The sequence below is a fragment of the Austrofundulus limnaeus genome, unplaced genomic scaffold (assembly GCF_001266775.1).
Source record: "Austrofundulus limnaeus strain Quisiro unplaced genomic scaffold, Austrofundulus_limnaeus-1.0 Scaffold88, whole genome shotgun sequence".
Taxonomy (NCBI): domain Eukaryota; kingdom Metazoa; phylum Chordata; class Actinopteri; order Cyprinodontiformes; family Rivulidae; genus Austrofundulus; species Austrofundulus limnaeus.
This window is the reverse complement of record NW_013952490.1, coordinates 887304-900119: the sequence shown is the minus strand read 5'-3', so window position 1 is coordinate 900119 and position 12816 is coordinate 887304. Positions and strand designations below refer to the sequence as shown.

The following is a 12816-nucleotide window of genomic DNA, read 5'->3' as shown; positions in this document are numbered from 1 at the left end:
ATATATATATATATTGGCACAACAGAGATACTGTGATGGAGATAAATGAGAAATAAAGCCTAAAGTCCAACTCCTATAACATTAACATTTACATTATTATATATATTTTTTCATAAGCGTAAACGGGTGCGAGTTGAAATGTTAACGCTTATTTAACTCAATAAGGATGACATAGATAAAATTGGTTGATTATTAACATTTTTAAGTTCCAGTGAGGACAGACAGTCTTCATATTTATGCTATCAAAGCTAGTATAAATTGTGTTGTACATTTAATTATCTTTTCTAATTCCAGAAAACAAATTATTTGATATTACTAAGAAATCTTATTTCCAATCTCTCAAAGAAATTGAAAAAGTCATGCATATTTAGAATGTATTTATTTATTTATTTATTTATTTTTACCCAAACAGCTGCGCTGGCTTTGATTAAGTAAATAAAAAAATCCATTCTTTAAACATTAATTCAGCTCTTCTTCCACACAGAATAAAATCAAACATTAAATGTCAAATGAAATGCTCTTTTATTTCCTTTATGGAGCCAAGATGAATGGATCTGTAGATCAGAGTGAAAAACACTGAAATAAGATTTCAAATCAAGTTAAAGCTGAAAGACTTCATAAGCCTAAGATTTGAAGTGTCTGAGTTGCAGCTTAGAAACATTTACAGCTCAATAGTGAATGTTTTTATCTGCTAGTTGAGGCAGTGAAGCTAAAGCTGCAGGGAGAAATGGGCAGAGCTGGAAGGGGTCAGGGCTTAAGGTATCAAATATTCACTTGCAGACGCAGACATCTCCTGCCGTCTGACTGACAGAGAGACAGGAAAGAGGAAGATTAAAAGAGGGCAGTGTGTGGATAAATGGTTGATTGCTCAGTGGGTGGTCTGCCAGTGGCAACACGCAGAGTCATCCAGCTGATATGCTGTCCTTCTGACTCTTACTGACCTTCACCCTTCCTTCTGCTCACTAAACCACCAATCGCTGTTGTCCACACTCACAATATCTGATTCCACCTAAAGAAAAATGTTCAGTCTGAACTTTTTGTTGCACTGCGCCATCCCCTGCAGATTGTATTTCATGCTGATTTTGCAGATGCTCGGAGAAAAAGGGCACCGTTGCTTAGTTTAGAAGAATAGTGCGGCTCTTTTTGGTTCATTTAATAGCTCTGCAGCGAGCAGAATAAAAGCTGCATAAGGTGAGCTCCACCTATGTATTGATAAAGACTGAAAGTCAACATTAAAAGTGCCTCAAGTCCAGTTTCTGGCTCGGTCCCCAGAAATTATCATCCTGAGATTATGGAGGCCAAGACAGAGGGAAAGTGCTGAGCGTCTGCTCCTTTTCCAACAAACAGAAAGTTGAAGCCTGGCTAGGGAGATCCTCTGACGTGAAAAATATTTTAAAAATCGAGTAACATCAGAAGAATTTCACCAACATCTCATCTTATCCAACCACTGTTCCCTTTGCCCACTTCCTACCTCTGCAGGTCAACTGGTTTTTCATAGTTTCTATTGGAAGCTGAGGATGTCAACAACCTCAGAAAAGTGCACTTTTTGTGTTAACTCCTACCTACTATAACTGTCTCCTTTTCCTAGCATGACTCCTTCATTCATCCTGTCTCAATGACTAAGCTCCCTAAATTCCACTGTAAACTCAGGTCTCTCAGGCTCCCTTTCCTAGTCAGACTAATAATACATCTAGACTCACTGCTGTTTCCAGAGGCTTAGGAACAAAACAGAATAATCTCTATTCTTCAGTGCTCCAGGCAAGTCTGGTCCCTGTCTGTGCTCTGCTCTAGCTGTGGGCAGTACGAAAAAAAAAAAATGAAATGACTGGATTTATTTCCAAACAACCACAATGCAGTGATAAAGATGTTACAGCAGTAACTAAAATATATACTGTACATTTGTTAAGCTTGGGCGGTATGCTGATATTGTGGTACACCTCTATATTAAATATGGTAACAGTATTTTTAAACTATCACATTATATTAACACTACATGACCTATTTAAATCCCTCTAGCCAGAAAGATCCACATTCTCTAAGACTGTTTCAATTTGTGTCAAAGTAGAGACTATATGCTAGTTTTTAAACTGTGTTGATAGGCCACATAAAACCCAACAAAAATAGTATACGCCACATTTTGTTTTGTTTTGTTTTTCTGAACATAGTCGTACTATTTTTAGGCAATGGAGAAAGTAACTCAACATGCCACAGACCAGACACTATCCACACCCTGCCCCTTTCCATCCCTATACCCTATACCACAATATTATCTAAAGATAATATGTCAGTATGAAAACGATCAATACCGCCCAACACTGACATATAATACTGGAATATTATACATTGAACACTCATCTTGTCTTCATCAATATGGCTTTTTATACTCAGAAACTAAAAAAAAGTTTAAGAATTCAGAGTGGTAAAAGTGAAATAAAATTGGACATGTTCACGTGTTTAAGGTCATGATTACAATTCTAAAAATGAAAAGCAAAGTTGACACTATGGGCACAGTGGTAGTTCTATGCCAATAGGATGCGGCACCCCCTCAGGCATGGATACTAGCAATGATTCAGTGAGGAACAAGTTCTTACAGTCATTATGTCTTCTCCTGCAGTGAGTCGGTTGTAAAACTGTACCAGGGTTCTGTCTCTGAAATAGTAAGACACGCAGATGGGGGATGTCGCCGAAGTAGTGCTGAGGAGTCAGAGAACCCTGAATCACTACTTGGGTTAATCTGAAGTCGTACCTTATGGTATAAATATCATGATACCAGGAGTACTGTATATCAAATTCTACATAAACCCGAACTTTCCTTCTGTGCGCTTAACGGTTTTGTAGCACTCACTTGAAAAGCAACATTGCTTTAATAATCATATGGTGGGGAGTTCACAATTTCAGGGGCAGTGTTACTGCATTTTAATGTAACTTACAACACGTCACCAAGGAAAACACATATTCCAAACCCTGTAATTCAGATGTCTAATAGGAGCTGTATTATGCAACAAATTCTCTGAATATATTCCAGATCTCATTCTCTCATGACTTGCAAATCATAAAAGCCATGATGTAAAAAAAATGCACAAGGAGTTTTTCCATGCAAGATTAGAAAATATTTCAATATACAGTAAGTTATTTCCCAGTTTGAAAAATAAAAAGAATATCTAAATGCAAAGCATCTCATTACATATTGTCTGATTCTGAGTTCATTTGTGTTTTCCTTTTGTTTTTTTGTTTTTTTTTGTAAACATCAGCAGAAAGCAGCCCCTGGGGATTCTGGATAAAAGGAAAAGAAAGAGAGAGAGAGAGGAAAAAAAACTTAATTAGGACTTTTGCCTCCAGGTTTTCTAGCTGATGGAGTTGACCTTTTATGCGACTTCTTCCAGACGTATGGTTAAGTTCGAATGTGTGAGGATAGCAAGTACATAATATCATCAACATAAACCTTTCCAAAACCAGCTTTTTAAAGTCTCTTTGAAGTGAAATGCAGGAGGAAATAATAGTGTTTTGTGAATACCAGAAATCTGAACTACATGGAACCCCCTGGCTTCAGTCCTGTCTTGGATATTAAATATTGCTGACTAGGGGGTAAGTTAGCCAATTAATGAATAATAAATGGGGCTGGAATGCAACATTTTCATATCCTTTATAGGTCAGAGTGTGCTGAGCCAGAGCTGCTGGTACCGCTGGGCATCATGGTAAAGCATTGCAATCTCCACACAACTGCACCTAGGAGCCATGTCAGTTACTGCTCCACCCACACTGCATGCAACTAGAACGACAAGCTGAGAGGGCATAATAAAAGTTAGTGCTTTCCTGTTTCTCTAACTTTTTCCTTCCCATTTCTTGCAGTGTTTTCTCCTTTCATGACTGCTTGTTAGTCTTCACTCAACCGTCTTTGTGCGTTATTTTGTTGAAGCCAGAGACAACATCCTGTTAAGTTCTAGCCTGTATCTGCTCGTGATGAGCAGACCCGCGGGCGCAGCTGACGCCCTTCCGCAGTAAACAAAAACAACAACAATGGGCCAATTACAGACTGGTGCTTCACAACCTCTACTTCATTCTCTGTTATCTTCATTATTCAGTTCCTCTCGAATCAGCTATTAAAGGTAATTAAGCGATTCATCAAGTCAGTTTCAATTACTGGGAGCTTGACAGCTGCAGATTAGAATCTGTGGGGGTGAGGGGGATAGACGGAGTGAGAGAAGTAGGCATCAAAAAGTGAAGCGGGGGAAGCACTAACAGTTTAGGTGGCGCTGAGATGGGCAACACGCTTCCTTAGATGTTGTGTTACTGTGGCCACATGATCGTCCAGTTTGTCCCCGTGGATCAACAGGCCTCATTGCCACCACCCACTCATTCAACATGTGCTCAGTTGCCAGTTGACGGCCTTTGATACTAAATCAGCCACACTGTCATTACTCTGTCATGACTAGTAGAACTGTAATATTAAAGTTTATGATGAATAAAAGTGCTCTCGTACTCTCTCATGCAATCACAGCACATACAGAGCAGGAATAAATTCGCCGCCTGACACAGAGTGCCCAATCGTTAAAAAAAAAAAAAAAGCTCACATGTACTGAAGAATCATAAAATGTTCTCACTACTAGTGCAACCTAATTTATGACAACCAGTCACCAGCTTGGATTTAGGTGTGTGTTGTAGCCAAGAGCAACCCAGGATGTGAACCCATCAGGCGGGGCAAAGCGCGGCTTCAATTTATGTTTGGCCGATTAACCCTACATTCTGCCTGTACAATTTTAGACGCTGGGTTAAGGAATAATTCATTTGGAGGAGGCCATCATGCCTCTTAGTTGTCCATTAGAGTCTGGTTTACCACCATCTTAATAGCTATCATAAGTCTTCCAGCTCTGGTTGTAATTGCTGAACTAAATATTGAGAAACTGCTAAAATATCTCACAGTATAGTGAAAATCCAAAATAAGACACTTTTTTTAATCCTACGAGACCCCTGCTGTTATAGAAACACAAGATTCCCTAACAATTTATTTCAGGTGAATGTATTATTAGTATTGGGAAGGTAGGATATACTGTGTCTCCAACAGCCTAGAATGACAATGAAGCTATTTTTTAGCACCACAGCAACACACTGATCACCCAGATTGATAAATTCAGTCACTTTTATCTGTTATCAGTTTTGCCCTATCGCTGACCTGTGTAAACCTTTGTTTTTTAAAGTTCCCTTTAGTTACTTAGCTGTTCTAGTTTTAAGAGCTGGGTGATGTTTACTCAACTGAGTGTTTAGGCTTTATTTATCTAACTGAACTGAAATTGTTGATATCGAATAAATCTCTACCGGTATTGTCACAAGAAATACTTGAATTAAAAAATGTGGTAAGATACTACTAAACTTCTCTCATTTTGTATTTTAAAAACACTTTCATTCTGGAGATGTACTGTAATTTCCCTTCATGGGATCAATAAGGTTTCATTAATTCATACTGTATGTTCAAACAATACAGCCCAACATGTACAACAGCTGAAGTAAAACTACAGAGAGCAGATTAACAGCAGAGATCAGGAGCAGAAAGAGGTCAGCTACTCTGATATCAGTCAATCAAATGGGACCAACTGGGACCCTGATCCAATACTTGAGATCAGCATGGGACATCCCTTAATGTTATTCAACCTCAGGCACTTCTCTTGCTTTGTCTTACTGCAAGCTAAGTCCAAGTTGGCAAACTTTAAAGGAAGTTCATAATGCATCAAAAGTGAGTTACTTCCCGTCTGCATGTTTTTATGATTCATTAAGTTTTAATGTTTCTGAGGACGTGCCGCTAGACTTCGACTTTCACACCGTCCTCAAGAGCAGTGATCCAAGAGTTTTATCACAAAAAGACAAACATCCAGTTAAACTCTGCTTGTCTGAAGTGGACTATGGATGGAAATTGTCATGAATCTGGAATCTCAATAATCAGACATCTAAATTGCAGTGATATCCAAATTAGTCATATGTCCCTGAAATGTGACCCGTGGTTTCTAGTGTAAACTAAAAAAACTAAAACAAAAATAGGCTTTGTAGAATATTAGGTACAATGGCCAATTTTATTTTCTTTCAGTTCAAAAGATGGAGTAATAACCTTTTAGAAAACAAATCAGACAAAGGAAAGAATTCCAGCAGCAGGCTCCCATCACCCATTCATTGTAAATTAAACTCAAATTCTGCCAGAACTTTTAAAATACAGAAGGTGCTGGAAAATGGATTTTATAATTTCTAATCTTCTTAGAATACTTCAAGTAGCAATATCTTTACAGCATGTTTCTCTTGTTTCTCTAACACTCTCCACAGATGTAAAGCTTTTTTTACACCATTGCACACCAGTTTTTGACATTTTATTGGCATCAAGACAATGTGTTGGAAGGAAGCAAGTATTATTTCATGTTGAACTACATCGCAGGGCCTACATGATGGGCTTTTTGTGTGACTGTTGCATGTTTTCTCTGTCCCTGAGTGGTCTTACTTCCTTAGAAAGCTCAAAAACCTGTATGGTAGTACAAATGTGATTCTAAATTGACACTGGTGTTAGCATGTGTGATTGTCTTTTGGTGACAGGACTTGGAAGGACTGGTGATGTGCAGGTTGTACCTTACATCAGACTCCACTTCAGTTAGAATGAATTGTAGTACCCTGGGACTCTATACAGAAACGTCTATAAAAAGATACACTGACTACGTTGCTCGCGGTAGCCTAGAAGAGTACAGGCATAGTACCACAAATAATGGTATGTTTTTTTATTCTAGGATACAGCTGGAGAGACAAAGCCAGTGCACCTTCAATGGTATTTTCTAGGGATGCACGATATATCAGCATTCATATCGGTATCAGCCGATATTGGTCATTTTTACAGAATATCGGTATCGGTCCGAAATGTAAAACTAGGCCGATATTAAAATCCAGTATTGATTTCCCACTTTTAGCTTTGTGTTTCTGTTTTGGAAGGGGAGATGGTTGGCTGAGCAGCATCTGTTTGATCATGATATTGATACTGATGCTGCGTAGCCAGGAATAACTGAAGTGGGGAGCCATGTCAGAGGTCTGGTTGTTTATTTGTGGTATCAAAAAAAGACCCAAGTGTGTTTGTGTGTATATGTTTAATATAATTTGTGTGTTTGTGTAATATCGGTAAATATCGGTTATCGGCAATAACAGCATTAATTACTGTATATCGGATATCAATAACGGCTGAAATTTTGATATCGGTGCATCCCTAGTTTATTCTTGTACTTTGATTTCTAACTATGTAAAGATATGCAGAATAGAGCTAATAGATGTAAAAGTTCAGTAATGATGACTAAGAACCTACTAAAGAAAACTGCAGCTTTTAAAATTTGTAATTGTGCAACGTATCTAGCTCTATATATTGTTTAGGATTATTTCAATAGTTTATTAATTTGCAGATCTTTTTGTGAAGGCAGCCACTAAGACAGCACTGAGTCTAAAACAAAGTTTCCAAACAGGCAACTGAAATATGTCATATCATATTTTATTCTACAGTGAAAAGTGTGATATTCATGATCTATTTAGTTAACAAGCATCTTGTAACTCAACGCATTCCTCATACATACCCAAATTGGAGGAGGCCCGTCCCTCTGCAGCCCTGTCCTTCAGTCCTTCAGCGATGGACAGCTGCTGTTCATGGTACTGCTTGGCCCTCTCCAAGTCTTGCATGCAGCGTGCAGCGTGACCTAGCCCTGCGTATGCTCTCATCTCAATGGATTTTTCTTCCAGCTCCTGGGCAAGCTCCAGAACATGAGTGTGGTAGGACATAGCTTTATCAAAATTACGATGGTAGTGGTAGGCACTGCCTAGGTTGCTGTATGCCCGAGCTTCCTCTCGTTTATTTTCCAGGGCTTTGGCTATGCCTAAATGTTGTTCATGACACTGTACAGCATTATCAAAGTCTCCCATGGCGATGTAGACTGCCCCCATGTTTCCCAGCTCTCGAGCCTCCGACAGCTGATCCTTGGACTGCTTGGCCAGGAGGACACACTGCTTGTGGCTAGCGAGGGCGTTTGGATAGTCCCCAATGGCTGTATATACATGGCCCAAGCTGCTCAGCGCCATTGAAGCTGCCTACAGAAAGACAGGTAGAAAAACAGGCACACAATGAGTAAGAAAGTAAAGTAATAAAATGCAGAAAAAAAGGCCTAATTAATTATACAAACATTCCATTAACAACAAGTAATTTTGTTGGCTCTGCATCACAGATTTCAAACACTCAATAAAATGTCCCTTTAACCAGAAGAACTGTACATCAAATGTGAGGGAGAAAAAAAAATAAATTCCTAAGACTCTAAGGAGGCCAAATGTTCAGAGACCAAACAACAAGCAAAAGCTGATTTGATTTTGTCTGTGCCGAGAAAGGAGGGGGGTAAAGTGTGATGCAGATCAGCACAGCAGCAGGCTGGCTTTAATGCAGTCAGTTTGCCCACTGCAATCATGCCTCATGGCGTGCCACCACAAACGGAACAAAGGCTTTGCTAATCAGGCGAGAGAGAAGGGAGCTTTCAGCTTCACACTAGAGCTGTGGGGGGCAGCAGACTGGAGACAAGACTTTTCAAGCTATAAACATCCAGAGCAATATTCTGTGTATCGTAATCCACTCAACCCTCCATTTTCTCAACCGGAGTCCATCTGAGAAAGTCAAAACCACAGAGAAAACGGACTAAACCTGAAAACAGTGAGGGACACAGTGAAACGCAGAGGGTTCATGGAATGCAGTCTTGACCTCTCATGTGACACGTTCAATGCGGGCTTATTACCTGGTTATATGGAGGATAAACAGTTGGGAATGGGGGTCAGTTGTCTTTGCATGAACAGATGTTCAATTAATCATGCAGGGGCAAATAATAAATCATATCCTTCCCAATGTTCCACTCTGCATTCACCAGCCAGAAAGAGGGCTGGAGAGAGGCCAGCAGATAGGTGAGACACCCTGCCAGGGAAGGCCACAATACTGCTTTTCTTGCATAGCTTCAGGATGTTAACATTTGAAAGTCAGCAATAGTAGGGAGGGAACTTCTACAGGAGATAGGCATTTTTGAAAGTCCTTTTATTGTCACATTATCTAAAATGTTTCACTGCTACTTGCATTAGCCTGTAAAGAACCCATCAATTTGAACTTTACTAATAATTATATATTATTTTACAGAACACATCGTTATGGCAATGGGTAAAATATACTGTATATTTAAAAAAAGGAGATTTTTTTCACTTTGCTTAAAGAACAAGAAAATAAAGTTTTGATGTTTGGACACTCTTGAAAACATTTATAAAGACAAAATCTTCTCTTGGAATATTTCATTCATCCTTTCTCCAAATGCAGAAATACACAAAAAGCTATCTTTCCTTCATTTCACATAGCTGCTGATGCCTGGAACCAATTACCTGCTGACATAAGGACTTCCAGCAGTTTTGCTCAAGTTTAAAGACTCGACAAGGCATTATATGAGCCCGGGGAGGCAATTACCCTCCGTCACAACTGTTGCTGTTTCATGTTCCCAGATAGCCTATCTAGAGCTGCTCAATTACATGTGCCTTTTGAAGCTTCGCTCCATCTCTCCGACTCAAACTTCCACTCTTTAAGCAGAAAACAGAGCATTGCTCATCTCTGTCTGCCTTCAACCAAGCACAGTGGGGAGGCAGGCGGTAGGGGGAGAAAGCAAGGGGGGAGGGGTGCAATCTAGTGGAGATGAGTTGTTCTTGTGATCAGTGTCCCTCTAAAGTGAGACTGCAACGCAGCATTTTCTCCTCAAATGGGAGCCAAGATGGGCAGATAATGAGGATCCAGCCCTGCCAGTAACCGAGGACGCCCTGTGTTTGGCTCAGAGAAGGACAACTGGGACCATATGAATATTGCTCCCCTCTGACTCGGTTCCCCATTGCCACTGCTCATTTTGACTCCCCTCCATTATTGCAAAAATTTTTGTCTGGTGGAAAAATAATTCAACAGAATGCATAATTCCCACCAAACTGACTTCATTTATTTATTTTTTTTATTTTCAGTTTCTCTTTTGCACTTATCTTTCCTCTGTTTTCTTTCTCACAAGCCCCTTCTCCTCACACTCACTTTATCTGAAAAGTCAGATTTGATTGTGTTTACAGAGTTGAGCCCTTCTCCGGACGTGCAGGGATTTGATTAATTCCAACGCCCTCCATTTCTGAACTGTTGATAAAACACCGGCGCTAATGAGCAAACACATTCTGTACAAAGGGTCTCGGGAAGAAATTTAGGCTAGTTTTGGGAAGGAGAAAGTAGGAATGGAGAACGGTGACAGAAGATGACAGGTTGATGAAAAGGAATGCTCGGCTCCAATAACATTATTCTCTGCGCTTTCATGAGGGCACCGCTTTATGATTTCTCCACCTCAACTATATGTTTTTACTGGGCGACACATTCAAAGCACATGTCAGTGGAATTAGCACCGTATGCCATACAGCCGGGCTCCTCCTGAGGTCCAGGGCTGGTGGTTCTGTGTGAGTTCTGTGACTCAGAGCCCCTGATGTGTGTTTTTCTTTTACTTATCCTGGAACAGAGGCGCGCTGCCCACAGCTTCACTGCTGTGTTGATTTCTGTGGTTTTGCCGCACCTCGCAGCTGTGTGACCAAGTCTTTGAAAGTCCTCCTTATTTCACTTTGGACCTCTGAGGTTTGATGTACTCCAAACATCCAAGGCTATCATCACAGACTGGCCCAGGTTATGGGGACGAGCTCGGCCGTCATGGTGATCTCAGCAGTTGGATTCAGAGCAAACTTGTAAAAGGAAAAGCCTATGCTTTGAAGAAAGTTCCAAACATTGGTGTGGAATCTCCCTCTGAACGAGGAAAGAAAACACATATACACACGGGCAGGTGTACACACAAATACCCACTTCTTTTAATACCTATATGACTGGCCAGAGGGATGGAAGATAAATATGATTTTTATATAAATAAGGGTGCATTGTGTTAACTGTTTCACAAGATCAAGAAGGTTTAGAAATCTAAACTGAAAACTTTGAATTATTCAGAGTTTTTTTATATAATATGCAGTATTAATGCATAGTCATGGAAAACCTGAAGTGAGATAAGAACATAAATCAGAGACAGCAGATTAACGTGTGGGTGAGAATAAGGAAGATAGCAGATGGGGTTGAGAGATTAGGGTGTAAAAAAAATCCTGCTTTGCCCTCTGTTCAAACAGCATGTTGCATGAAAACCAGGCAACCCCCCACCCCTCTCTCACTTTAGGCAAGAGCTGTAATGGGATTATATGACAGGGGAGCTGTTCTCTCTTGTAAAGAGGAGATGGACAGCAGTTTTAATTGTATTACTGCGAAGGCAGGAGCAACCTTAACGTTCACTGAACTGACACAAACGTTGGGCTTTTAACCTGCACTGTTACCATTTAAACAAATTGTCAAGATTCCAAACAAATAAATCTTATATCTCAGTGTCAAAGAAAACACGGAAGCAACCACCAACACTCAAGGAATAGTATAAAGTGTTTCCACTTCTTACTGAATGTGACATCTATATTCCTATTTCTCTCCCTGGTTCTTGAAATGCTTTTACAACTTAACCAGAGCCCATTTCTGCCCAGCTGAATTTACTGGACATAAATCAGGAAAGCCTCACGGTTGAAGGTGTACATCTGAGAAAACTCTGAGAAGAGGGTAAAAGAACTGGTTGTAGTCCTGAGAATACAGACTGTGTCAAGGCACCGATGTAGGGGGAACGAATCATCAAATTTCCTGCTGCAGTGTAAGTGCCCCAAAGCACATAGCCTCAATCACTCTTAAATGGCACAAGTTTCTAAGCACTAACAGGCTTCCATGAAGTAAAAGTGCAGACAAACCTCATATTATATGATAGAGCAGAGTACTCAGATAAAATAAATTTTGGTTATATCTGAGAAATGTAACAAGTTTTGTTTGGGCATGGTAAAACAAAAAAGATAACTCCAATAGAGAATGGTTTTGAGTAGGGATGCACGATATATCGATACTGATATCGGTATTGGCCGATATTGGCAATTTTTTTGAATATCAGTATCGGTCCAATATAGAAAACTGGGCCGATATTAACGTCAGACATTGACTTCCCACTTTTAGCTTTGAGTTTCTGTTTTGGGAGGGGAGATGGTTGGCTGAGCAGCATCTGTTTGATCATGATAGTGATACTGATGCTGCATAACCAGGAATAACTGAAGTAGGGAGTCATGTCAGAGGTCTGGTCATTTATTTATGCTATCAAAAAAAGACCCAAGTGTGTTTTTGTGTATATGTATAATATAAATTGTGTGTTTGTGTAATATCGGTAAATATCGGTTATCAGCAATAACAGCAATAATTACATTGGATATCGATATCGGCTGAAATTTTCATATGGGTGCATCCCTCGTTTTGAGAAGTTTAAAGGATCTAAAAACCCTTTGTCATCTATTAACTAAAACATGTTCTTAAACGCCCATAATGTTTCTCTCATATAGCTTGTTTTGATCAACCATCAACGGCAATAAAATCATCTTATTGTGAGACAGGATGCAATCATAGCTGTTTTGTTCAAACCTCGTAAATTACTTTATGAACAATCTTATGCAATATGGGAGGATTTTACAAGATTGTGTTAGGTTTTCAGATATGAGTTGAGGATTACTCTCAGCTACTACATCTCAATGTAATTTCACTGTGCTCCATACAATGACAATCGTCAAATGTTAGGCTCAGTATCTATCTATCTATCTATCTATCTATCTATCTATCTATCTATCTATCTATCTATCTATCTATCTATCTATCTATCTATCTATCTATCTATC

At 39.5% G+C, this 12816-nt stretch overlaps 1 protein-coding gene across 3 annotated transcripts in view; it reads right to left on the bottom strand.

Annotated features, from left to right (window-relative positions):
- ttc28 (tetratricopeptide repeat domain 28) overlaps positions 1 to 12816 on the bottom strand; it is a 253039-nt gene that overhangs the window by 35825 nt on the left and 204398 nt on the right. For all 3 annotated transcript variants that reach the window (XM_014012082.1, XM_014012083.1, XM_014012084.1), the window contains one exon: positions 7584 to 8091. In XM_014012082.1, the coding sequence (XP_013867536.1) occupies positions 7584 to 8091 (508 nt within the window). The remainder of the gene's footprint in view (positions 1 to 7583; positions 8092 to 12816) is intronic.